This window comes from Pantherophis guttatus, chromosome 1 (assembly GCF_059756535.1).
Source record: "Pantherophis guttatus breed Tessera chromosome 1, ASM5975653v1, whole genome shotgun sequence".
NCBI classification, from domain to species: Eukaryota; Metazoa; Chordata; class Lepidosauria; order Squamata; family Colubridae; genus Pantherophis; species Pantherophis guttatus.
In genome coordinates this window covers 246,944,483-246,971,999 of record NC_142063.1, presented here as the reverse complement: position 1 = coordinate 246,971,999, position 27,517 = coordinate 246,944,483, and the positions used below count along the sequence as shown (strand labels likewise).

The 27,517-nt window shown below is 39.0% G+C and overlaps 1 protein-coding gene across 1 annotated transcript; it reads left to right on the top strand.

The window, feature by feature from the left end:
* On the top strand, positions 1-27,517 carry SLC22A16 (solute carrier family 22 member 16). The gene is made up of 8 exons (XM_034409161.3): positions 1-326; positions 13,048-13,524; positions 17,195-17,312; positions 18,547-19,093; positions 22,765-22,892; positions 23,617-23,726; positions 23,865-23,964; positions 25,419-27,517. The coding sequence occupies exons 1-8, from the start codon at positions 277-279 to the stop codon at positions 25,632-25,634; spliced, it is 1,746 nt and encodes a 581-aa protein (XP_034265052.2). The 5' UTR covers positions 1-276; the 3' UTR covers positions 25,635-27,517.

The following is a 27,517-nucleotide window of genomic DNA, read 5'->3' as shown; positions in this document are numbered from 1 at the left end:
CCCCGCAGCGGCCGCTTCTGCTAGAAAGGATGGGACTAGCTGTCGGCAGCGGAGGCTGCGCGGGAAAAAGAGGCGGGGGGAGGGCGCGCGGCCGCCGAGCGTCCGTGGGGACGGGCACCCCCGCCGCCAGGGGTCGGGGTATCGCAGCCCGCTCGCCCGGCTGAAGGGTCCATTGGACGGGAAGGGTGAAGGTGACGCCCCTTCCCGACAGGCGGGTTCTGTGGGGCAGGAGGAGGGAACTTGCCATGGGACTCTGTCCGCCCCGCACACCCGACCATGGCTCGCAACTTCGAGCTCCTCTTCGAGTCCCTCGGGCACTTCGGCAGGTAAGCGAGCCCTGCGCGGTGACGGGGAGGCTGGGAAGGACGCGCCGGGCGGGGGGGAAGACTCGCTCTTCGTTCCTCTTTCTCTGGCGCGGGGAGTAATGAAGTTGGGTGGGTAAATGGTCCGGGCGGGGGTCGAGGGCAGCTCGGGATCGCAGGCGCGCCCGACCTTCCTCTTTGCTCGCCCCGGAGCAAAAGGCAAGGGAGCTGCCTGGGATTCCGCTCCAGGGTGAGACACGTGGCTGCCAGGGGGAAACCGATTTAGGGCACTTCCAGCAGCGAATTCCTTACGGCACTCTAGCCCGATCCCTGGGGTTTCCCCGCCCCTCAACCCCAACCGCCTGGTTTGCAGGATCCGCTGGATTACCGCGGGGATAGGCTGGTTTGGGAATCAATCTCTGTTCGAGCAGAACCCGGGAGAGGTCGCTGGTAGCTTGGTGTCTTAATGGAGATTTGAACCCATGGACACCCCCCCCCCCAAATCCTAACCCAGCACGTGCTTGTGACTTTAACCCCTGAATTTCCTGACAGAAGAGGAGCGACGTTGGCTTTGGGGATCTAGAGCTGCCCGTCGGCAGAAACGGGATGGTGGAGTCCTTGGCGATCGCGTGTTATGTGGTGGGAAGCCTCGGATTTGAGGCTGGTTTGTAGTTGTGGCTGGGGTGGCGGCGACGGAGGCTGCTTTTATTGCGGAAAATTCTTCCCTTAATCTGCAAGATACCGTTATAATTATACTGCACATGCTGAAAGGAATGATCTGTACCCTTAGATCAAGTTTGGGTACAGAACTGAGGTTAGGTGGTAGTGGAAACTAACCTTTGAAGTAGGTGCTGGACTGGAGGCTCTGCAACTTTATGTATTCAAGCCATTGGGAGTTTGAAATACTCAGCGCTTGAATGGATGGCATAGGCGTGTGACTCAGTATGGGATGATATAGTAAATCTCATCTATTTGTGGGATATGCCTTCATCTGTAAGATCCTCCCACATATCCGTGTGTACTAACGTGCTTATTTGTAGCCTCAATCCTTAGTAAGATTGAGATCTACAAAATTAAAATCCGATGGGCAGCTTCTGTATAGTTGAACAAGCCTGAACTTGATCAAGGCTGAATAAATTGGTCAGCTCAATCAGGATAAATAAATAACAGAGGTGTGATAAACTGTTGATGTTTAATTAATGGACTCTCCATCTGTAGGAGTACAGGTATGACCACAACTGAGACCAGAATTTCCAATGCTAAGTAAGGCAGTTGTTAAGTGAGTCATACCTGATTGAATATCCTTTTTTGACACGATTAAGTAAATCACTGTAGCTTGTTAACTGATTCGTGGTTGTTAAATGTATTCGTCTTCCTCATTGATTTTGCTTGTCAGTTGGGAAGATCATAAATGGCGATCAGGTGACCCTGGGATGCTGCTTTTGATCACATGATTGTGGGGATGCTGTGATGGTCATAAGTGTGAGGACCACTTGTAAGTCATTTTTTTCAGTGTCATTGTAATTTTGAAGGGTTGCTAAACAAATGGTTGTAAGTCGAGGGCTACCTGTATAGTTGGAGCAGAGTGCCAGCAAATTTAGTGCATTTGATTTCCTAGAGATGGAAAAGGAGGATAGCTATAAGTGAAACTCAAAATCAAGAGCAAAATCTGTAGCATCTTTTCTGACTTAACTTTTTGACTAACTGGATTCCTTCTGATTGTGGGCTACCCTGGCCTAGACTTAGCAGGGCCCTTCTTCTACAATATCTAAAGCAAGGTTGTTTATTTGGGAAGAAAAGAATCACACTTCTGAAAATGCTTGTTTCTTTAAAGAGCCTACATCAATATTCTCCTCAAAAGGGCAAACATAACAAAGAAATAAACAGTGCAACTCTTTCGTACCTATTAAGCCTCCACACTAGTCTATCCAAACTAACAATAGGCTAAGTAATTTAAAACTAGTGTGTGCAGAGTTAGGGGGGTGGTTTGCAGCTCTGTTAACCAGGAACTGGTTGCATTGGTTTTATCTGCAAAGAGAACATGTATTTGTGCAAGCCAGAAATGATATTTTACCTGAAGAAATATAAATGTACTAGGTCTTGTATTAAGTACCAGATCAGCCAACAGGAGATCAGTGTGAAATAGTCTCTGAGATGAGTGGTTAGATACAAAAAGTTACCTGTTGTAACTTTTTACAACCTGTTCGGTGCACACATATATACAGCCTGTACCCATGGTATAAATCTGTGCCAAAGTTCCTACTTATTTATTGGTGCACAATATTCAGTTTAATACTTTTCATTTGCATCTGAGGAACACTGAGACTAAAAAAAAAATGCTAGGGAACTATAAGTAAATACAAAATAGACTACTTGCCAAATTAACCATGATATACTTCTGTTTTCTGGCTTTGCCCAATACTAGACCAACTACTTAGGTTGGATTTACATAAAATGCTAAACTAAAATATGGTGGTTTCTTGTACTATGGAAACATAGCTTGTTTTTTAAATTTGTAGGATTAAACTGTTGAGAATCAGGAATCATCTAAAGATTGCTTAGTTTTTGCCTTCCTGAGCTGCATGCATTTTTTTGCCTTATTTTTTATATAGGGTGCAGGAGGTACATTTTCCAATTCTAAGAGTAAATACTGGAACGTGGCTTGCACACTGACAAATTAAGAACACAAAATGAAAAACAATAGTACACATTTTGTGTTCCAGCTGAATAAATATTATCTGGGATTGATTTCAAAATCTGAAATCGCATTCTTAAGAGTCACTGCTGAAAAATAGTTTACTTCCTTTTGTTTTATATGTATATGTGTGTGTGTGTGTGTGTGTGTGTGTGTGTGCATATATATGTGTATATATACGTATATGTATGTTCAGTTATTTTTATTCAGTTACTATAATATATTTGATTTTTGATGGCAAGATGATGAAACCATGTTGAATTTAGAAGGAACCTGTTCAGGAAAGAAAGTTTCAGTCTTTTAAAGAGAATTTATTTAAGGTAAATGATGTTTAATTATTTTTATGTTTGATTTATAATTCATTCGATAAATTATTTTTATATTTTAATGTATATATGCATAGACATATTTTAATGACTGTAAGCTGCTGAGAGTTACCTTAAGGTAAGATGGTAGCCAATAAATTTTATAAATAAATACATAAACAAATATTGGGATGTGTGAAGTTTTTCATTGCAGAAAACATACTGAGAAAAAAAACAAGATTGTGGACTGATAGATTATATAGTTTTATGTACATTTTATGACATAACTGAAGATACTGAAATTTCAATACAGTGTGTACAGAAATCAGAATATTTATTTTAATAGTTGGTTGAATCCAGAAATCCAGAGTAATCAAGACATCATCATACTGATTTTAGCTGATTTATTCTTAAGAATGACTAAATTTGGACCTATCCTTATTTGTACTATGTAATGATATAAATCCAAGAAAACTTGGTTAACCAAGTGACAGTCTGTACAATAGTTATGGGGAGGTTTTCCCAACCTTCAGTTTCTGAGTGGTGCTCGGTCACAAGTTGTCTTCCCAAGATAACAACCAGTTATCTTTTTTGAGCAGTTCAGAGAACCAGTAGTGGAAATTTTGACTAGTTCAGAGAACTGGCAAATACCACCTCTGGCTGGCCCCAGAGTGGGGTGGGAATGGAGATTTTGCAATATCCTTCCTCCAGGAGTGGGGAGGGAATGGGGAATTTGCAGTATCCTTCCCCTGGTGTGGGGTGGGAATGGAGATTTTGCAGTATCCTTCCCCTGCCACGCCCATCAAGCCTTGCCCACCAAGCCCCACCACACCCACCAAGCCACGCCCACAGAACCGGTAGTAAAAATATTTGGATTTCACCACTGCTGCAGCGGGCACTCCCTGGAAGCACATACCAACCCAAGCATGCCATAAAGCAATGTACACACAAACCACATTTAATTTCAAACAATTTTTTTGTCTTCTTTCTCACAAATGATCTCTAAGGCTAAAAAGCAGAGAACATGATCCTTAATTATGATAGCCAGTTGAGGCCACGAGATTAGTAAGGCCACACCTGGAATACTGCATCCAGTTTTGATCACCAGGTTACGAAAAAGGTGTTGAGACTTTGGAAAAAGTGCAAAGAAGAGCAACTAAGATGATTAAAGGCCTGGAGACTAAGACATATGAAGAATGGTTGAAGGATTTGAGTTTGGCTAGTCTAGAGAAAAAAAGGACTAGGGGGGACATGATAGCAGTATTCCAGTATTTGAGGGGCTGCCACAAAGAAGAAGGGTCAACTTATTTTTCCAAAGCACCAGAAAGCAAGACAAAAAGTAATTGATGGAAACTAATCAACAAGAGAAGCAACCTGGAATTAAGGAGAAACTTCTTAACAGTGAGGACAATTAACCAATGGAACAACTGGCCTTCAGAAGTTGTGGGTGCTTCAACACTGGAGGTTTTTAAGAAGAAACTGGACAGCCACCTTTTGAAATGGTATAGGTTCTCCTGCTTGAGCAGTGGGTTGGACTAGAAGACCTCCAAGATCCCTTCCAGCTCTATTCTGATTGATTGATTGATTGATTGATTGATTAGTCCCTTAGATGGTCAGATGAAAGCTACTTGATGGTATTGTTTTTCTTGTCTGTGAACATGTTTTCAATCTACCTCCCACACCTTTTCCCCATGTTGATTTCTCTCTAAAACTTCTAGATCTGTGATGGTGAACCTATGGCACGCATGCCGCAGGTGGCACGCATAGCCATATCAGTGGGCACGCCAGCTCAGCTCTTTTCGGGCCTTCTGGGCCCACCAGAAGTAGGAAAACAGGCTGTTTCCTGCCTCCGGAGGGCCTGGGGGTGGGTGGAGAAGATCCATTTTTCTTTCTTACCTTGCTCCAGATCCTCTCTATGCATCTGCAGAGGGTGAAAACAGCCTTTCCCACTCCCTTGGAGGCCCTCCAGAGGCCTGAAACGGCCCATTTCCCAACAAGAAGTGATGTTTTTTGCTGTCCCCAGCCCCCAGAGCCTCGGAACAGCAAAAAACATCACTTCCTGTCCCACCGGGTGTTGGGAAATGGGCCCTTTCAGGCTTCTGAGGGAGTGGGAAAGGCTCTTTTCACCCTTCCCAGATGCATAGACAGGATCTGGAGCCAGATAAGAAAGAAAAATGGGCCTACTGGCCATCACGTGCCAGGAGCGGGGGGGCGGGTTGCGCACTGGCGGCTGCTCTTCCTGTTTCCGGCACTCGCTGGCCAGTGCGCCAGAAGAGCAACAGGCGATGGCTCACATGCCCGGAGAGATGGCTCTGCATGCCACTTCCAGCACGCGTGCTATAGGTTCCCCATCATGGTTCTAGATTATCCTTATCTGCCATTTATAAGAGCATCCAGAAAAAGTTTAGAAAATGACATGAAGGAAGATAGGGGGACAATCTTCAGCCCTGTGGTGCAGTCCAAGCATTGCTGTTAGCAGGGTGGATAAAAATTAATGATTTTTTAAAAAAAAAATCAAAAAAATCGGATTTTTTTTATTTAAATCAGATTTTTTTATTTAAATCAGATTTTTTTTAAATTTTTATTGAATTTATTTTAATAAAAAACTTTTGGGGTAAAAATCTATCGTAAGATAGTTTTCTATTTAAGATACATAAATAATTTAGTTTATTCAGCATGAAATGGAGCTTAGTTATGTAGCACAAGGCTGTATATTCTGCAACACTGGGACTATCGGTGAGTCAACAGCGGGTCAAAGGAGTAGCAGAGATGACAGTTGCTCTTTAAAAATTATGATTTAAATAGAGTTGATTTAAATCGTCTTTTTACTAGTGATTTAAATCATGATTTAAATCGACTCAATTTAAATCAAATCCACCCTGGCTGTTAGTTTAAGCAAATTGGAAAGAAGTAGAAAGAGTTTTTCACCAGTACAAATTGGGCTGCTGGTTCTTGTGGGTGGAACTGAGGCCTCCAGGATAGGCACAGCTGCTTGGCTTGGTGCCCCTTTCTCAGTGAAGAGGCATTTCAGCCCTTAAGCAAGAGAAGGATGAGAAAACTTCGTTGGGGATTCAGAACCTGCAGATTAACCGTGCTCTAAATTTCCCTGGTATTTGGTGGTTTGAACAATCAGTGGGTGGGTGTATGGGTGGGGGAGAAAATTGATTGGATTTAGGATTAGCATTAGCATTTTGGAAAAGATAGTTGTTTGGCAATCTTGATACTTGATCCAGTAGGTTCTTAACATTTTCAAGTTTCAGGGCAACAGTGTAATAAAATGGGTGTTGACTTGGACTGAGATTTTCTAGGTCAATAATATTCATAACTAAACATAATTCAGCACAAGGTATATCTTGGCTTAATTTGTCTGGCAGTGTGGTATGTGAACATGACATGGTACAGATATTTTGATATTTGTACCAAAATCACGCAACAAGGAGCAGCCTATAATTACCAAGAAAAAATGGATAAACATGAAAGTGCGGTAAATTAAATGGACAAGTTCCTTCTGTTTTCCTCTTGGGGAAGAAGAAAAGACAAGTGACTCTTATAAAGAACAGCACAGTTAATTTTGATTTCCATGTTGATCCTAATGCTCACATTTCTTTTTATTCCATCTTAACAAGTCATATTTCTTTCCTCTGTTGTGCACATTTCAATGCTCTTGAATTGGATACAGAAAAATCCTACTGTGTGCAATAATCTGCAGCCCTTAAAGTGGATACTGCATGGTCTACATCAAAGGTCTTCAAACTTGGCAGCTTTAAGACTTGTGGACTTGAACTCCCAGAATAGCTGGCTGGAGAATTCTGCGAGTTGAAGTCCACAAGTTTTAAAGCTGCCAAGTTTGAAGATCTCTGGTCTACATCATACCACAATTAACAGTCTCTGGACCAGTAAATTGGCTCCATGTGACTCTGTTGTCTCTTAACCTACTAACCTGGGTACTAAATTAATTTAAGATCTTGGACCACTGTCTTTTTCATTAATGTTCAAGCCATCTTCTACAATGTTTCCTAGCCATGTCTTCCATATATAGTTCTTAGCAAAAGTTGGTCTGGAATTTAATATTTGCTATAAGAAAACTTTTCGGTGTCTCCACTGTGCAATGTAGATAAACAGAATATTTTTGGCATCTTCCAATTATGCTTTCCTCTGATTCCAACTGGCTAGAATTTCCCCAATGTCTGGAGTGGCTACTTCAACAAGAATTTACAAGTTATTTCATTAATACACACATCATTTGTAAGGCAATTCTAAAACAAGACTACTCATGGAATCATAGTATGTGCTTATTGAACACATAGTGCCTGAACACAACTAATACTGTATTTTAGCTTGTTTGGAAACTGCCTCCAGCAGCTTTGATTGGTGTTGTGCATACTTCTTTTTGTAAATTAAATATTTTTTAATAAAGTGTTTTGGCTTTCTGATGTATTAATTCACACAGTTGAATTCTTACATTGATCTGTTATGAAGAGTATTAACTCTTGTAACATATGGATTACCTGTATGGCAGGTAGTGGAGTGTACAAATCTATTGTGCAAAATATTACTCTGCTTCAGCTTGTTAATCTTCAAACCAACTATACTAGCTCAGAATTCCAAGAGTTGTGGTCTCTCCACCCCTGGATTGCAGATATCCAGCTAGGGAAAACTGCTATGTTGACAGGACATTCTCAGCTCAGCTGAAGGTATTTTTACAGATTTCACAAATCTGTACTTTTACAGATTTCTTAACCCTAAGAAATGACTAAAGTTGTCCTCCCGTGACATCCAGAAGCATACAAAGAAACATCTATGGTGAATTGCTTGGACTCAAACTGCATGTGTGTCGAGTTCCTTTTCAGACAGTTTTGCAATTCATGAAGAGAAACATAGTCAACAGTAAGGCACAAATAACATTTAGTAAAAGTATATGAGTGGTCATTAAAAAACTACTGTACTGAATGAAGAGTTTTCCCCATTTATCTCTCAGTGGACAGGTCATGCACAAGAAAATGCATGCCAGTATATTCTAGGCTGGAGAAGTAACCATTCAAACCATACAGGGAACATATAGGGAACAAAGTGCTTATGTTTGTGCTTAACCATATAAGGTAAAAACTTATATTAATAAGAAAAGAATAGTGTGCTATGCATGTTTATAGCTACTGTAACAATCCCAATACTGATATTGGCTCCTACAGAATAGATCCTACCACTGCTGCTGAATAATCTTTTCTCTTTACCTCATTGAGTAGAGAACTGTTATTCTGCAGCAGTACTTATCTTTTGATGATCTGTTATTAGAGAAATTCTCTCCTGAAAACACTTAAGGCCTCTATATTTTGACCTTTAAATTCCTGCAAATTATTAAAAAAAAAAAAAACACTGAAATTTGTTGGCTTTATCCATGGGGGGTGGGGAGGGTCTGGAAATTTCAAGCCATACTTCTCATACTCCTCTTTTAAATCTTGGACTGTATTTTTTGGAAATAATGTTGCTGTAGAAAAGTTTAGAATGTTGCATTCTTTTGGGGGAAGACAAGGTAAGTGTTTAAGAAACCAATTTCTAAAGTCAGGGTTGAGAGAAACAATGCAGTAAAATTAGAATAAATAACTTATTTTACATTCTTTTTTTAAAAAGAAATATGAATATGGAATTGGGGGAAATGAACAATATTTTTTAAAAGGTAGAATGAATGGAATGCTGTGCGAAAGATTTTTTAAAAGCAAATAATCTCTGGTTTATCTAAATTGCAATTTGAGTAATTTCTTGTTTCTCCAAAACAAGTGTATAGTTTGGAGGTCTAAAGATTAGATAATAGAGGAAATAGTCATAACAGTAATTAGATAGGCTCTGCCCGACTAAGTGATATCTGAAATGCTGTCACTGAAGGGCCCCAAAGAGATAAAAAGTCAAGGAAAGAGGTTTATAAAGCAAAAGTTAATGTTTGTTAAAAACACTGCCAATCTTACCCAAGCTTGTATATATATGTTGAATTTTTTTTATAAGTAAAAATTTTGGGTGTGTTGAACCTTCTTTTTTTTTTGGCTACAGGCAAAAAAATGGTGAACAGAATGGCAGGATGGCATTTTGGACAATTTGTGCAGTGCAAATTGTTGGGAGGGCTGGTAATTTAAAAGCATATTTTCTTCCATGAACCCCCACTAAAAAGAGACGGTGTTGATAAGACTTGTCTGTTTAGCTGCAGGATCTTTGCCCTTCTACTGAGGACATCTCTCTTCAGCCAAGCTTTGCGAAATAGAAAGGAAGATCCTCTCCGTCTTCTTGGCTTGAAGACAGCAGTTCAAAAATGTATAAAACTTATGTCAATCCCTAAGACAGAAAAGATAGCTGTTTAATAGTATAATCTTGCTATAGAGAAAATCCTCTATTAAACCAACAAAGCCAAATCTCTAAACCAGTGTAGTATTTCTCAGCCTCAGCCATTTTCAGACATGTGGACTTCAATTCCCAGAATTCCCCAGCCAGCATTGTTGGGGTTGAGAAATACTGCTTCAGAGTAGACAAAAAAAGGGAAATCAAGGAGAACTAAGGAAGGGCACAGTCAGATTCAACACAGTCAACCAAGCTATAGCAATTAACATTATTTCTTTCTTGAATAAGCTCTTGGATTTGGGCACACATTTGGAATTCATCGCTAAGAGAATAGTGAGAGCAAGATCAGCTGAGCTTGTCCCCTGTTTATAAACTGTAGGAGTTATTGGAAAAGATCCCTTTCTGGGAATGCTGCATAGACCAGTCAAGCAAAATTCTCTGATATCCTGGGTCTAACCAGTAAGAAATTGAAATCATTGGGTAAATTGAAGGCATCCTGTCATGACCTCCCTAATGCCAACTGAACTCAAATGTATATTTTCCTATGCTGACACGGCTACCATGTAAGTCCAGGAAAAGGTACAGCTATTTTAAAGAGCTGCTGACAGGTATAGCAAGGGAAGCCTTACTGAATTTGAACCACCTTTGGGTGTGTAAGATCAGAATTCTTCATGCCTCTTGCAGAGATGGCGAAGATTGCAGAGATGGCGAAGATATCAGCATATCTAAAAGATCGGACTCAAGAGACTTATGCATGGGAGTGGAAGAAGTGGATAGATTATGTACAGAATAAATATCAAACTAGGAAATATCAGATAGCTTTTAGCTGAATGTATTATATAGGGATAGAATAACTGAATGTTATTTACGAATAAATGAATAGTACACAGGGGGTGGAATAGTTAGGGGTTATAGTATTATAAAATGTGATTTTGATTTGGATTTCATCTTGAGGAAGTCATGGGGGGAGGGGAGGGCTAGGGAGGGTTTGGGGGGGGGAAACCGGGGGGAAAATGTATTTGTAAAACTTTTTAAATAATAATAAAAAAGAATTCTTCATGCCTCTGATAAAAAGATTCATGGTGAGTGTGTGTGTGTGTGTATGTTATACACATATACATAAATACATACATACATTGGAGATACAGATACATCTCTAATGATACTGTAAATATTGGAGAGCAATCAACCAATGGAATAGCTTGCCTTCAGGAGTTGTGGGTGCAACTTCTCATCATTTGGAGGCTTTCAGAAAGACTAAAAAACCATTTGTCTAAAATGGTATAGCGCAGTGGTGGGATTCAAAATTTTTTACTACCGGTTCTGTGGGTGTGACTTGGTGGGCGTGGCGTGGCTTGGTGGGCATGGCAGGGGAAAGATACTGTAAAATCTCCATTCCCACCCCACTCCAGGGGAAGGATACTGCAAAATCCCCATTTCCTCCTGATCAGCTGGGACTCGGGAGGCAGAGAATAGATGGGGGTGCGGCCAGTCAGAGGTGGTATTTACTGGTTCCCCGAACTACTCAAAATTTCCGCTACCGGTTCTCCAGAACTGGTCAGAACCTGCTGAAACCCACTTCTGGTATAGTGTCTCTTGCTCAAGCAGTGGGTTGGACTAGAAGACCTCTGAGATCCCTTCCAACTCTATGTCCGTTTGGTCTGTATGTGTGTGTGTGTGTGTGTGTGTCTGTCTGTCTGTCTGTCTGGACTTCCCCATGTTGACTTTTCAGAATGAAGGTAATGTCCTTTCCCCCATTTATGGTGAAGCAAAAAATAATTTTTAAATGCCAATAAGATTTTCTTTATCTTCAATGACTATTATGCTCAATGTAACTAATAGTGTTGTGCCCTTGTACAAATATATTAGCATAAAAATTATCACTACATGATTATTTTCCATCCTGTCCTGCTGTGGAAGGCATGGAGTTGTCTATATTCAGAAACTGGCTGATCCTTGGAAATTAGGCCATGCACGTCTGCTATGAGTCTTTGTGAGTTTTCCAAAGAGTTTTAGTTGTACATGGGGGCCATTGTTTATACAGGGGCAGCTGTATAAAGACATTAAACGGTGGTCACACTGTTTCTTATCTTTTAGTTCTGTAATACTTGCAGCATTTTTAATAACTACGTGATCATTAGAGCCTCAGAAAGTCAAGTATTTCTTGGCATGGAAATGCAATGACTGGGAAACTTGCTCTGGTTGAATTTTGGCCTGTCGCACAGCAGTGGAAAAGCACAAATAACAGCTGGAGATGCCAGGGTTTACTGAGGACATGGCTGTAATGTAGCAATATCCCTCACAAGATTGGATCTTAAATATTGAGACTTTCTCCACCTTTCCTTGATGCCTGAGGAAGATCAATATTACAAGTTATGGGATGCTGTGTCTGATAAATGTTCATATGGAAAAGAAGGAAAGTAATGTTTAAATTGACATCTGGATAATGGGTGAGGTCAGTGGTGGGATTCAAATATTTATTTATTTATTCGATTTATATGCCGCCCTTTTCCGGAGACTCAGGGTGGCTTACAATGCGTTAAGCAATAGCCTTCATACTTTTGTATATACCTGCTTAGTAGGGCTTTTGCCCCCCCCCCAAGCGGTGTTCTTTTTTATACAAAGTCAGCTTATTGCCCCCACAAACTGGGTCCTCATTTTACCTACCTCGAAAGATGGAACGCAGCTGGTGTTACTTAACAGTGCTTTAGTCTGCTGCGCAACCAAGGCTCTAATTTAACAACTGGTTCTCTGCCTTAATGATTTCTTCCAACAACCAGTTCACCAAACTGCTCAGAAAGTTAACAACCGGTACGAACTGGCTGAATCCCACCACTGAGGGATTTTAGCCTATGTCACAATCAAATTTGATATTTGCTTCAGTTAGATACAGACTTTTCTCTTTGGGTACATAATGCCAGATGTTTTAATTTACCTTTTTCTATACTTTTATCCATTGGGTTTAAACAAGGCATACTGAATGTTTGTGCAAATAGCTCACTTTATTAAACCTTACTTCTTTTTTTATGGAAGCAAAAATTTGGACATTTTTCGAGAATAAAAACTAATTGGAAATTATAAAAAAGTCTACAGCAAAAGCATTTTGCCAGTCCCTCATGTAAATATTATGAAAATACTCCCTGCTGCCTTTCTGCTTGCACTTTAGGTTGGAACTTGGATCCAGGAAAACAATCGCTTTTCTGTCAATTGTTTTCAAAATATTTGACAAAATGGCAATATAATTTTACCGTGTGCTCCCATGATGTACTAATTATATTGACCCACACCCACACCCTGTAGTACTAATCCTGTACTTAAAAACCTGCACTAAATCATATTAGTAGCGAAGTAAATAGGACTGTTTCTGAAGTAATGAAGTTACAGATGGTAAAGATTGTGAATTTTCTGTCTTCCTTTGCAGATACCAGGCGTTGGTTTACTTTGCCTCTGTGTTCCAATCTATTTCTTGTGGCATCCATTACCTGTCTTCTGTCTTCTTGGCTGTAACACCAAAGTTTGTATGTAACATTGCTGGAAATGTGAGTCATGTCCTCGTTTACAATTCATCTCATTCAAACATAGAGGATGCCTGGAGTCTGTGGACATCAACACAAAGCTACATCTTGGTCCAGCTGGAAAATGGAGACATTTGGGAACTTAATCAATGCAGCAGGTCTAAACGAGAAAATGCCTCAGGATTTACTTATGAATATAGCGGCAACAAGACTGATTTTCACTGTACTGATGGATACATCTACGATCACACCAATTGGCACAGCACCATTGTAACTGAGTGGGATTTGGTCTGTCAGCAGGAATGGCTTGCAAAATTGACCCAGCCAACATTTATGCTGGGAGTCCTTGTCGGAGCTGTAATCTTTGGAGATCTTGCTGACAGGTAGAGTATGGGGTTTGCAAAAAATTGCTGGAGGACTTGAGGAATCTCCTGGCTCTTGAGCTCATTTACCTTGGGAAAATGTCCTCCTTTATACTTTCCAGAGCATATTGGAGTGATAGTTGAATTGACATAATACAAATCACAGTACAGGAACTTTCTAATGCAGCATTTTCTCTGTTGCTGACATATTTTGTCTTCACTGACTTTTGGCCTTCAGCTTCTAAGGAATTTTGCTGCTCATCTTTACATTACACATTTGAGTTAATCTAAAGTAGGAAGTAAATAAGACTTTCACCTCTAAAGTTGCACATACCTAGGGTTTTATTTAAACCATTTAACACTGTTTGTGCAAAAATAGCATTGTTTCCCATTGGGCTAATCGATTCCTAATTGCTATGATTGCAAATGTAAATAATGGGATCTGGTTTAAGTCAGATGGAAATTCTGTACAAAGCTGCATGAATTCTTTTTAGTAGTAAGGTCTAACTGAATTGTGCCTTCCTTCCAACATATCTGTCTCTGCTATCAATTGGATTTCTTCCCTGCTGATACATACTGCAGCAAAAAGCACAGAGCAGCATAACTTTTAGAAAAATAAATAAATATGGATTCAACTTCCGATCCTTTATAGGAAAAATAAACACTTTTCTAGATGTTGACTCTGCTTTACTTGCATCTGGCTTGAAGCCTGGAGCTTCAGTGTTCTTAGGAACCACTTTCTCTCATGTCTTTCTAAGCCACACCAACTTTTGAGATATTCCAAGTCAAGGCTTACAAAGATTTCAACAGTAGAGAGGAAATAACAGCTGGCTACTCAGATGGCTGTGATGCTGCCGAAGATGGCTGCTACCAAGATAACATGATCTACTGTCAACTTGACTTATTACCTGGGACAGTCCAGACTATATTTGTCCTGCCAATGCAAATATGACCAGGGCCCTACTGCTGTCTTAAGGTTGCTTAAGACAGCAGTGGATAACTGATTTTTTTTAAAAAAATGAAAAATATTCAGAAATGTAGATGGCTCAAAATGTTAATTGAGTCATCTTTCTCTGCTCATAGCCTACCAATTCTTGATTTTGATTCCATTGGGTAAAAGTTCATAAACCTTCCTGGCACCAAAAAAAAAAATAAATAAATTACAATACCATTATGGTCTGATGTAGCTGTTTTTCGACTATATAAATTTGCTGCCAGGGCAGCACATGCCTCTACAAGGATAGTGCCTGCTGTAAGTTTTAAACAAAGATATCAGGGAAAAACAAAGTAGAGAAGTCTTTTCAGGGGTATGCAAGGACAAGAGGAAAATGTATGTGCAAAACACTGATGGTGCTCTGCCGAGTGTAACATCCTGCAAAGGCAATATTTTGACAGCATGTCAAAATGAGGTTCATCATTCTATTGGGTTCTTGGTGCTGTCTGGCTTTGGTTTTTTTTCATGTAGTTGTTTCATTGCTAGACTAGGTACCACCATCAGTTCTCTGACATAAGGAAGTGAATCTCCATGGAAAGCTTAGAATTTTGGCAGCAGCAATAACATTGAGGATAACACTTGTACTCATGGAGTGTAAGTGTCAAATGTGTTCAGGTTAGAAATATAGACTTATAATCATACGTTTTACAGAGTCTCTAGAATGGACTAGGCAACTTGTGGTTCTCCAAATGCAGCTGAAGCACCATTCTTGGCACCCCTAGAAAATATGGACAATAGTGAGGCCAGATATCTGGAATGCCGGACATTGTCTACTGCAGATGTAGAAGTATGCATAGTTTGTGCTTATTACTGTATATAAGGGATTCTGCAAGTAAAAACTGTTGCTGGAGTGGAATAAAAGCTTCAGTTGTGAAGAAATAGTGTAAGCTTTGTAGAGAAATCTTAAAAATGAACCTGGATCTTCTGAATGTATTTATGTTAAATACGATCGGAAAAGTAAGACCAGCTCCTTGTAAAAGAGCATTATTATTATGGAATGATTTCATGCCTGTAAGAATTTTCTGGTGTTTATTAGTACATGACCAGATAATACATTGGTTGTTTATTTTAATTTGTTATTTTTGTACTGCATCTTCTCCCCAGTAACCTAAGGCACTCTTTCCTCCAGTATTTTTCCACAACAAACCAGTGGGAGAAGTTGAGCTGAAGGAGGGACTGGTCTCCAGTCTGGGGTGGAAATAAACCTGAACTTAAATCTCCTGGCTGTAGACCAACATTCTAACCAAAGAAGGCATCCTCATTCCTTGATGAAATGGGTGTATATTTAGCATACGTTTGATATTCTACTTGAATAAGAATTATGGTAATAGGAATTCCATTAAGATTAACTGGTAAAATACCAATTTGATTTTGTGCTAAACTTTTTAAAGAGTATAACCCAAATACTGCACATGAGTTACTTCACAGAGTAGCATAGCTACTCTATGGTAGTATTAATGAAGAAGGATTTGTCATAGATAAGAGGGTGATCATTTAAGCTGATTAATATAAATACCTTTATATGACACTAAGGAGGATCTTGCCATAATCTTTTCATTAGAGGTTGAAAAAATTCTATTGGCAATATGGTAGTTACCTCTAAATGGAAGGGTAGCTGTTACATTCCTGAAAAGAACAGAAGATTGTGTTGAAAACAAAGGAATGGGCTGAGGTGTAAATGATTGGGGGATTAGATAGCCTAGCAATTAGGAGCTGCATGCGTAATTAATTTTAATCCTTTCTGACTGTGGAGACAGGGCTTCTCTTGCTCTGATATCCTTCCTTGCCTTAAGTCCTTTTCCAGTTTTATATGAGTTCTTTTTCCTTCTAACACAGCAACCCCTTTCTCTGTTTTTATTTCTCTTCTTGCTGCTCCTGCTTCTTGTTTTCCCCACAGCTACAACTCTGTGAGCTGGATTGGGTTGAGAATGGCTGTGTGTGAATATGTGTAGGTTTATATGCTTTAAAACAGAAACAGAGAGGGAAGAAGGGAGGGAGGACGGGTTTTTTTTGCATATTTTTTGTTTTGGAGAGATTGTCTTTAATTCATTTTTGGTTAAATATAGTTCCTATTTTTTGTTCTTTCAAGTTTTTTTTTCTTTCAAGTAGTAACTTGTGTATTTAATATTAATTGTTTCTCTGTTAAGATGACTTGGTAACTGACCCTAAATATGTGCAGCTACTGGTAGTTTCCATTATTACAGCAATTTAATGAGATATTTTAGGTAGCTGGATTTTTCTGTTTTTCTTTCCCTTGCCTCCCTTCCCCCCCCTTTTTTATATATACACAATAAGATAACCTTTCAAAGTTTGTTGAACTATATGAAATAAACACAGTTATTGTGGGTCTATCAAATAAACTCTTCTGTTTAAAAAATACGATGAATATAATGAATCCTAGTCTATTTGCATTGTTGCAGCACACAGCAGTATATTGTTAGGGGCAATATGCTGACTCTGTAAACTGCTTAGAGATGGCTGTAAAACACTATGAAGGGGTATATAAATCTAAGTGCTATTGCTATCACTCACATACTGTTGTAATTTGTTGAAAGCCAAGATAACATTTCCAAAGATTGTAGAGAGATTTGATAGTGAATACAGGGTTGGTGGGATGTCCTTGTTTCTTGTTAGTTCAGGTGCCTGTTTATCCAATGCAGTATCTGCAATATTTATTATTACAGTTGTTATTTACAGAGTGGGGAGACGGTATATCCTGTGGATCACAAGCACCGGACAGTTTATATTTGGCATTGCTGTGGCATTCACATTTAACTACATCAGTTTTGTGATTGTCCGTTTCCTTCTTGCAATGGTAAGAGTACGAGCTTATCTTCTTTCAAACGAAAATATTTGCATTACTTTTTTTTAAACTGATGTTTTAAAAAGTACAAATTGCTGCATTTCCCAACCAAGTTAAAACAGTGTTTAGAGTTAAAAAAACAACAACTGGTTTATTAAGGATCTAATCCTGTTAAGATAAAATGCAATAAATGGAATAAAGATCACATTTCAGGCACTTTCCTTCAGAAAAATAATGGACAGCATAGCTTAAGTGTTATAACCGTGATGGTGAACCTATGGCATGCATGCCACAGGTGGCATGCGGAGCCATATCGGTGGGCACGCGAGCTCAGCTCTGGTGCGCATGTGCGTGCCAGCCAGCTAATTTTCGGGCCTTCTGGGCCCACCTCCGGAGGGCCTCTGGGGGAGTGAGGAAGGCCTGTTTTTCGCTCTCCCCAGGCTCCAGAGACTTTCTAGGAGCCTGGGGAGAGGGAAAAATGCGCCTACTGGGCCTACCATGCCATTGTGTGCCAAAAGTGGGGAAGGGCAGGGGGGTCGCGCACGCATGCACAGGGGTGGTGGGGCGCATAGAATTATGGGTGTGGGCATGCATGCGCACGACCCCCCACGGTCCCCCCGCTTTTGGCACGCGATGGCAAAAAGGTTAGCCATCACTGCGCTATAATATGGACATGGTCTCAATCCAGCCAGAGTTAAGGGTGGAGTGATTAATTTTTTTGACTTCCCTTCTCCTAAATGAGGAATCTTAGATGGCAATTTCCCCCCTATTTTATACATTCTTGTATTGTGCAAGAATTCAGGGAAGTGAATGTGGCCTGCCCTATGTTTAAATCATTTTGCCTAACTTCTTTTCACTGGGGAAAGCTGTGTGTTGAGAAACTGATTGACCAAAGATCACCTGATAAATTTCATGGCCATCAGATCTGAATCTGGACCACATTTCCCTGCCTCAGGTCTATGCTGTTGTATCTTGCCACCCGGGCATTCTTTGGCTGGATTGTATCCACATTAGTTTCCAATATTTATTCAATTTAGATACCACCCATTTCACTTCTCACAGTATTGTGCACACTCACTATTATTGCTCCATTCATTATTGTAGCACCACTTTCCCTGTTAAGAAAGGTGCCTTCCTGTTTTGAGCATGTACCATCCCTGACCATCATTTTTTTAATTACAAAAGAATCTTAGAGGGAGACTAGACTGAAGCCATTTTCTTTTATCTGTCTTTTTTTCCCTCCTAGGTTTCAAGTGGCTACTTGGTGGTAGTGTTTGTTTATGTGACTGAATACACGGGCATCAAAGCCCGCACCTGGGCATCCATGCACATCCATGCTTTCTTTGCTGTGGGAATCATGGTAGTGGCTCTTGTGGGCTACTTGGCACGGACCTGGTGGGTCTATCAGATCTGCCTTTCTGTAGCAACTCTCCCATTTGTCTTGTGCTGCTGGATGCTCCCAGAGACACTTTTCTGGCTGCTCACAGAGGAAAGATATGAAGAAGCACAAAAATTAATTAATGTAATGGCAAGATGGAATAAAGTAAGCACTCCTTGTAAAATTGCTGAACTGTGCCCGATGCAAGATGATCTTGTCAATAGCAGAATGGGGAATCATGACAGTTCTCCCATGAAGAAGCACAACGTCTTAGATCTGTTCCATAACTGGCACATTGCAAGAAGGACCATTACAGTCTGGCTGATTTGGTTCACTGGGAGTTTAGGATATTATGTATTCTCCCTCAGTTCTGTGAACTTTGGAGGCAATGAATTTTTAAATCTGTTTCTCATAGGTAAATATTGCTTGATGTAACTTATTGCACTTGGAACAGAAATACAACAGTACATGTCCAGGGATGATCACTGTTGCTGGTTATTTCCAAGCCTAGGTCCATGCTAGGATGGTAGCCATTCCGTAAACTGTAACTTTATACAAATGGGTTAGCCAGGTAATTGTGTAACCATGTCGTTCATGGAATACAAATAATTGTAATGAATAAAAATTTCAAGCAGGACTGGGGTCACTAGAAGAAGGTTGGAAGGGGTAACCTGGTCCTCTTATTAAGAATTTAAGAGTTCCTTGTGAAGATTTGGTTTTCATTAAGACTTTATCCCTTTTACATTTTGCAATGTAGGGAGAAGTACAGTAAGCAAAGAATTATCTCTATTTGTTTAAGAAAAGTAATGCAACTAAATATTAAAAACAATTTTTACTATTTTATTAATTTATTCAATTTATTCAATTTATTAAGAATACAATTATAACAGTAAAAACTAACACAAAAGTTTTTTTTTAAAAAAAATAGAAGTGCAGTAAAGAAAGAAAAATAGAATAGAAAGAAAAGAAGACTATAGTAAAGGGGGAAAAAAGAAATGTATAAAAAAAGTGTCTTCCTCCGTCATCACAAGTATAAACAATTTTAGTAACTTACCACCTTCTCCTAAAATTGACCAAACCATCTCCTCTTCCCATAACTTACCTCTTGTTTATGGACCATCCTTTCCCAACCCTTTCAGCCTGGAGGAACCCTTGAAATATTTTTCCGGCTTTGGGGCTCTCCTGCCCATTCAAGCCAGAAGTTACAAAATTATTATATTTGTTTCATATGTTGGCCTGCATATATGTGTCCTTAACATATATGTTTAGTTCTTAAACTAAAAATAATGAAACTTTTTCCTTCCCCTGCTTTCCACCCCCACCCACATTTTTGTGGGTGGTTCCTGCTGCCGCTGGTGCTGAGTCAGCCCAACCCCAGATATTTTGTGCCTGCCATGTGATGGACACCACCCATCCAGCTGTTGCACCTGCAGAAAGGCACGTACACACCTGCAAGGAGAGGCACACAGCTAAGAAGTCCGAGTAGCATCTCTCACACATGCGCTTTCTCATCACTTGCTTCTCCTCCTCCCTCCCTCCTCCCTCCTCGGCTTGTGTTCTGCTCATCTCTCTGCTTACACCTTCACGCACAATCCCTAGCCTTGCCTAGGATCTACATAAGCTCTGATGGGCCACTCCACTGTTGGAAGTTGGAGATTTTTTTTTTTTGTTCTATCTCTGCTGTTTTTAAAATGAGTCATACATCTCCCAGGCTAGGTCTGGAAGGGGGAGTGTGACTCTTTTTGAGATATGCCCAGCTGGGTTTCAGGTGTGGCAGCTGTCTCTCCCCAATTACCGTACATCTGCCCATCCCATCCGATCTGGCAGGAGAGGCATACTATAGATACCGTCAGTTAGGGAGCAACATTTGGCAGGTCCTAGAGGGATGGGCCTTTTCTGCCTTGGCAGTTTATGGAACAACTTCCCCCCTGAAGCGAGACTTGCTCATCCCCTTTGATTTTCTTAAAATCCTTGAAACATGGTAATGCCATAAGGCATGGGGACCCAGGAGACCAGTGAGATACTGAAGTGGCTCCATTGCTATTAACATCTGCCGTTCTTTCTTACCTCTGTGTTTTTTATTTGAAAATATTTGACATTTTTAATTGACATTTAATCTTGTTCTATCAGAAACACTATTTTTATGAGATGGGAGGCCACATAAATTTGAAAATGAAAATCATAAAAATAAATTTTATATTCCTTCCTTTTATTTCTAAAAATCTTGATCTTTAGTCCTTTCAAATAATGTTGTAGGACTTGATTTCCTTTCATCTTTTCTTTGTCCTGTCTCACAAAATTCTTCAAAACTTTAACAAGCTTCTTTTGTAAATTCAATATAGGAAAATTATCCAGGCCATTCTCTTAGTTTGATATTTGTATATCCCTTTTAATTATTAAGAAATACATGTCCAGTGTAACATCATTTTCCGTATCATTCTTGCTGTCTTGTCATTTTAAAATCCATTTTCAACTCAGTCTTGATCATGTCAGGTAAAACTCGTTCCTTTTCCATAAGACTTTTTAAACACAATCTATTATTAGAATGCAGATACTCTTAAAATTAACTTCTGGGTCCATTGTTCAAAAATATCCTTCAATATGTTTTATGTTAAAATATGTCACGACCACCGTTAAAATATTTTGCTTCATTCTGTAATTGTGAGTTGAGTTTGAGCATACTTCTTTTTTAATTATAATCTTTAGATCCTTCTAGTTTCTAATTTTTAAAATCTTATCTTTAAAAAAAATCAAAGCAAAACTATTGTCCCACGGGAAGGATTCTTTATTATTAATTCCAAAATCTTGTTTCAAATTTATCTGGAACCTTAGTCTATTTGTAACTTTCTAAAATCAAAGTTTTAATCACCCATTTACTGTTTATTCCCAAAAAATATTGTATAAGTTCTTAAACTTGTAGTTAAATCTTTTTTTGCTAAGGGTTTAATTGAAAGTTACCTATTACTATAAAACTTGTGGATCCAAAAGTTCCTAATAGCTGAAAAGCAGTTAACAAAAAAAAATCTGAATATGATTAGAAAAGTAAGTATTGAACTTATTGTCCTTTGAAAAGTGCCAATTGTGGCTTTTAAGCAAGATCACTATCCCCTTGTCTTCCAGAGCTCTTTCTTGCAAGTACTGACTGTACTTATATATTTATGTTCTGACTGTCCAGTGTTGTTTTCCATATCTTGTTTCCCTGCTCAAAATATCTGGCTATTGCTGGCTAATTTTAATTGGCTAATCTTGCCCCTCACGTGTGAATTCATTTAATAATAATTCAGAATTTCTAATATGCAACCTTCATTTCTCAGTTTCTGCACACATGGTCTGTTGGGTGGTGGGGATGTTTCTATAGCCTTTTGCGTGAATTCTCAGCTTTTTACATTCTTCCTCTGACATCAAGATGAGAAAAATCAACTGTACAAAAACATATTATGCACTGCATGTTGAAATGTATGCATAAATAGTAGACATGCATCTGCTAACAGGGTTTGCTTAAATAAGTAAATTAAAGAGCAAGCAATAAGACAGTGGCTCTCAATCTTTTCTTCACCACGGACCCTCTTTAAACATTTTTTTTGGCCATAGACCACCAAGATTTAACTCAAAATTTAAATCATAACATTTCTTCAAGCCTTCATGGACCCCCTGTGATGATATCATGCCCCCACCTCAAGGCAGACCACAGGTTGAGAACCACTGCAATAAGCTAGATACATAAGATGTCTGAAAGGAAAGATGAATGAGACATAGAAGCTTATCCACCCCAACCTAATCTTGTTCAGATTTAATTCCAATTTCCATAATCTTCAATCAGCATTCTTGTGGGGTAGGAATTATGGGACTTGAACCAATATGCGTAGAAGAAACAGTCAAAAAAGCAGGCTGAAAGATTCAGCTTGCAGTATATTTATTGGGGATATGAAACCATTTATGAAATGCAAGGACTTAAGTATGCCAGGACAATTGAATGAAAAAAGAGCTATTTCTATTGGAAACAGAAAAACTGAAGGGAAGTATTAATGCTGTTGTGTCTTTATGCTCTTAAGAACTTTATAAAAAACACTAATTTTCTAATGGCAGGTGCTGTGGAGCTTCCAGCATATGTCATTGCCTGCCTGGGCATGGACAAAATAGGGCGAAGGAACACCCTGATCCCATTCCTCATCATGAGTGCAGTGATCTGTGGGATAGTGATGCTCATACCTCAGGTGAGTGACTCATACCAAGATTGTATTGGATCCTATAGGAACACATTTAATGTATTTAATTTGCAATGTTTTATTAGGTTTCCCATATTGAGCCAAAATAGCCCCTTGCCACTCTGTGACTTGAAGTGAATTAACATTCCTTTGTCAATGTAATGTTCCTATGAACATGTTTACAGGGACCTTAAAAAATGAAATTGCAAAATCTTGCAAGAGCAGTTAAATTGATAAACTTGTTGCAAATAGTTCTTATAATGGCTGATGGCTTATGATGATGGCTTTTATTATTTTACAGTTTTGCTAGCTTACATAGTTCAAAAGACTCTGGGTGGGTTACAAGTCAAAATTGTAGACACTATAATAGAACAAAACAACTATATATAAAAAGAAAAAAAATAATTCAACATTCTCCCAGGATAGTCACTAATAAATCTTATTTAGGGTTGGGAATTTGGTCAAATAAAACTGTCTTTAAGGATTTCTTCTAAAAAGAAGGGTGGTGGGGAGACTTTACAGATTTCTGGAGATAATGAGTTCCGAAATATGGGGTTGATATACAGAAAACTGAAATTAAATAAAGGAAGCCTGGTGCTTGTCAGTTGTGAATTGGATGAACAACATGGATTCTTTATGTTTAGAAGTCTTACATGAATTCTGGTACACAAGGATAAAACTAAATGTGAGTTCTCTCTCCACATGCTTTACAAATTGTCTTTCTTCTTAATAGGATTTCAATACTCTGAGTATATTAGCAAATATGGCTGGAAAATTTGCAATAGGAATTGCATTTGGCCTTATCTATTTGTATACGGCAGAACTCTATCCAACAGTTGTACGGTGAGTTTTCCCCCCTCTTTACAGCTAGTGTTAACAGTATTAATATATCACTTTAGTACTTTATGGAAAATATTTTCTGTTGCAACAGTAGCCATGTAATTTGGACAGTTCAAATGAGTACCATTTTTGGTATTGTAGGTCCCTTGCTGTTGGAAGTGGGAGCATGATGTGCCGAGCTGGGAGTGTGGTTGCACCTTTCTGTGTCTATCTGTCAAGTGTTTGGATCTTCTTCCCACAGGTAGGTGCCGTATCTAAGAGTAACACCCAACTAAAATGAACAACAAAATATTTTAGAAGTCTGGCTCTGAGAACTACCACTGCTAAATTGATTTATCCTTCACTTGAAGGCTGTGCTAATATGTACTTTTTTCTCTCACTGTTTTGTCTGCCCTAACCTTTATTTTTAGAGGGATAATTCTAGCTAGGATAAAGTACAATGGTTAGACATGTAATTCCACTGTAGCTGTGATTTGAAGATTTAGTGTTTGGGAATATTTAGCATTACAGCAGACATTTTCAAACTTGGCAACTTTAAATTGTGTAGACTTCAAGACTCCTGGCTGGCTGGAGAATTCTGGGAGTTGAAGTCCATGCATCTTGGAGTTGATAAATTTGAAAAACATTGCTATTGTATAGGCCTCTCATATCTTTGCACTGAGGGGAGAATGCATTACTGATCATAACATGGATTATACTGGTGAGCTTTTAGCCATAGGACAAAGGTAACAGCCCCCACTTGTAGAATTAACTTTAATAGAGATTAGGCAAGCCTCTAGCATGATGAGTTTTTGCTGGAAATTTAACTCTTTATTTATCTTCCCTTGATTTTATTAGCTGCCCCACATTTGGTAATTTATTTTAACATTGCTAGTTTAATCAGCTTTTGCTGTTCTTACTTATGATTAAATTGGTATAATTATTGCCATTTTACCGAAACACAATATGAACAATTTGAAAAAGCTACATTATGATCATATTTTTAAATAACTGTTTCTAGGGTCATAAAAATCCCAAATAAATAAAGCAATGTAGGAAGAGCAGATTAAAATACTTCCTTTTAACCAAAAATTTGAGATTTTTAAAAAAATAGTTCAAAAGTTTCTTCAGCTGGGCTTTAATAGTTTGTATTGGACATAAACAGATAGTCCTAGACTCATAACCATTTGTTGACCAACTGTCCAAAGTTACAATGGCATTGAAAAAAGTTAATGGCCCTGACACTTACTACCTTTGTAGATTTTGTTGATCACATGATCAAAATTTGGACACTTAGCAATTGACATGTATTTATAATGTTTGAAGCATCCCAAAATCATGTGATCTCCATTATGACCTTCCCAGCCAGTTTTGACATGCAGAGTCAATAGCGGAATCTGGATTCACTTAATGTGACCACATGATTTACAAATGCAGTGATTCACTTAACAATTGTGGCAAAAAAAGGTTGCAAAATTGGGGAAGATTCACTTAACTTGCCTTGCTTAGCAATGGAAATTCTGGTCCCAATTCTGGTCGTACGTCAAGGACTACCTGTATAAAAACCACCTAGAATTGTTAATGAGATTCTAGATACTGTATCAGTGTTCCAAATATATAGTGGCAGCAATGAGTGCATTTCAGTGGTATAGTATTCTATTGCATTATCTCTTTCAAGCTAACATCCTCATTTGAATGCCATTTTCTTTCTTTTAGTTGATTGTTGGAATCATGGCCTTCTTGAGTGGTGTGTTAACACTGATGCTGCCAGAAACACTTGGAAAACCATTGACAAACACGTGGGCGGAAGCTGCAGAGCTAGATGAGCAGGTCACCAAAAAAGACAATTCAGAAAAATCTCTTCCAGCACAGAGTGATGCAACACTGGAGAAAATGGAAATGCTAAACCAAGGAGCACGAGGCACTGATTGATAAAAGCATCCTTTTGGTTTTAGCCAGCTTGTGTGATTTTATCTGCAACATCCTAACAGACAGTCCATGGTGCCATGTAACAGGAACATTTTCTTGCTTTCTCAAGAAGGGAGACATACAAGCTAGTTCCTTGTTCAGGATGCTTTTCTAAATCAAGTAGCTAGCAACTGGAGAAATGTGAATTATAATTTTGAGACACACACAGAGAAAAGGTTCTCTTTCAGAGTTCGCATTGCTTTTTCTGCCTGCTTATTTTGAAAACCTCTCAGAATGCCTTATATCAGCAACAACCAGCACCAGAAGACACAAAGTAGAAACTCATGATTTCAGGAAGACATATGGCAGTGCAGGAACACTTACCTTCTGTTGCAGTGATTTCTCTGTACATGGAAGATACAGTTGTATTTTCTATGATTTTGTCTCCTTACCTAGCAATGTCATCAGTTAAGGAAAAGAAACAGGCATTCTGTAACTTCCATGGACCCTGTCCTAGATATCAGCATTATGCAGATGGAAGAAAATACTGTTTCTTGATGTCGTTTTAGTATGATTGGAAGAACACAGCTGAAATCAGATTATGTTAAAAGTAACACTCTTGAAAATATCTAATAACTTGCACAGTCTAGAAAATGTATATATGCTTCAATTCTTATTATAAAATTGAACACCTAAGCAAATTTTGGGGAAAAGGAGCCTAGGAACATTCTGAAGAAAATATGCAGAGATTATCAAGAAAGCCAAGAACAAATGGAAATATAATATAATAAATCAGAGAACTGGAAAATGTATATATTGAAGGGGGGAAAAAACAAGAAAGTCCAGTTGCCTTTTAAACAGCACATTTGGAACAACTAGGATCTGGATGACTGAGAATCTATATAGATATACATACAGAAATGGAACCCCCCCCCAATTTTGTGAGGTTAGGCTCCAGGTACTCCATCAGGACCCTTCTGCTTTGTTTCATGACTGATGTTGCATGACTATTGCATGTATTCTGATACATCATGTTAATTCTGAGCGAAGCCCTTTAGTGATTCTTCAGGGCTTTGCTAATTTAATTCATTATCTTATTCCTTCTGGAAGGGAAACAGAGACTAATGGGTAAAACCAGCCCTTAAAACAGCACTTTTTCTCCTGCTATCCACCCTCGATCAACTTCTCCAGAATGAGTCAATACTTTTTATCCTACCCTAACTCTCCTGTTTTTGGTGTGAATCCATGTTTGGTGCTCTTGAAACTGGAGACAGGTATGTGTGGGTTTTCGTGCCTCTAAAAGCAAACCCACTTTCAGTGTGGAACCCAAGGCTCCCATTACAAGTGCATGGAGTGAACAGAAAACGGTCTAATGAAACCAATACATTAAAGCACTCTAATAATAAAAAGCATGTGCATTATGTTCAGCATCTACTCCAGTTTTTAATAATGTGCTGTACACTGGCAATAGTATAAAACTAGTCTTTGACTTACAACCATTTGTCTTGTGACCATTTGAAGTTAACAACGGCACTGAAAAAAGTGACTTATGAGCGGTTTTCATACTTATGACCATTGCAGTATCCCCATGGTCACGTGATCAAAATTTGGATGCTTGGCCCACTCGCATGTATGTGTGACAGTTGCAGTTTCTTGGGGTCATGTGATCACCTTTTGCGACTTCGACAAAGTCAATGGGGAAGCCAGATTCCACTTAACAACTGTGTTAACGGCTGCAGTGATTCACTTAACAACTCTGGAAAGGTCGTAAAATGAGGAAAAGTCACTTAACAACTGTCTTGTTTAGCAACAGAAATTTTGGGCTCAGTTGTGGTTGTAAGTCGAGAACTACCTTATGTATAACCAGATTGATTAAATAGTGTACATAAACAGAATGTACCCAGATA

Bases quoted from the DNA above. Each gene is read 5' to 3' on its own strand.
- SLC22A16 (XM_034409161.3), top strand. From the start codon at position 277: ATGGCTCGCAACTTCGAGCTCCTCTTCGAGTCCCTCGGGCACTTCGGC. The intron at 17,313-18,546 runs GTAAGAGTACGA...TTTCCCTCCTAG, and splicing joins TCCGTTTCCTTCTTGCAATG to GTTTCAAGTGGCTACTTGGT. The intron at 22,893-23,616 runs GTGAGTGACTCA...TCTTCTTAATAG, and splicing joins TAGTGATGCTCATACCTCAG to GATTTCAATACTCTGAGTAT.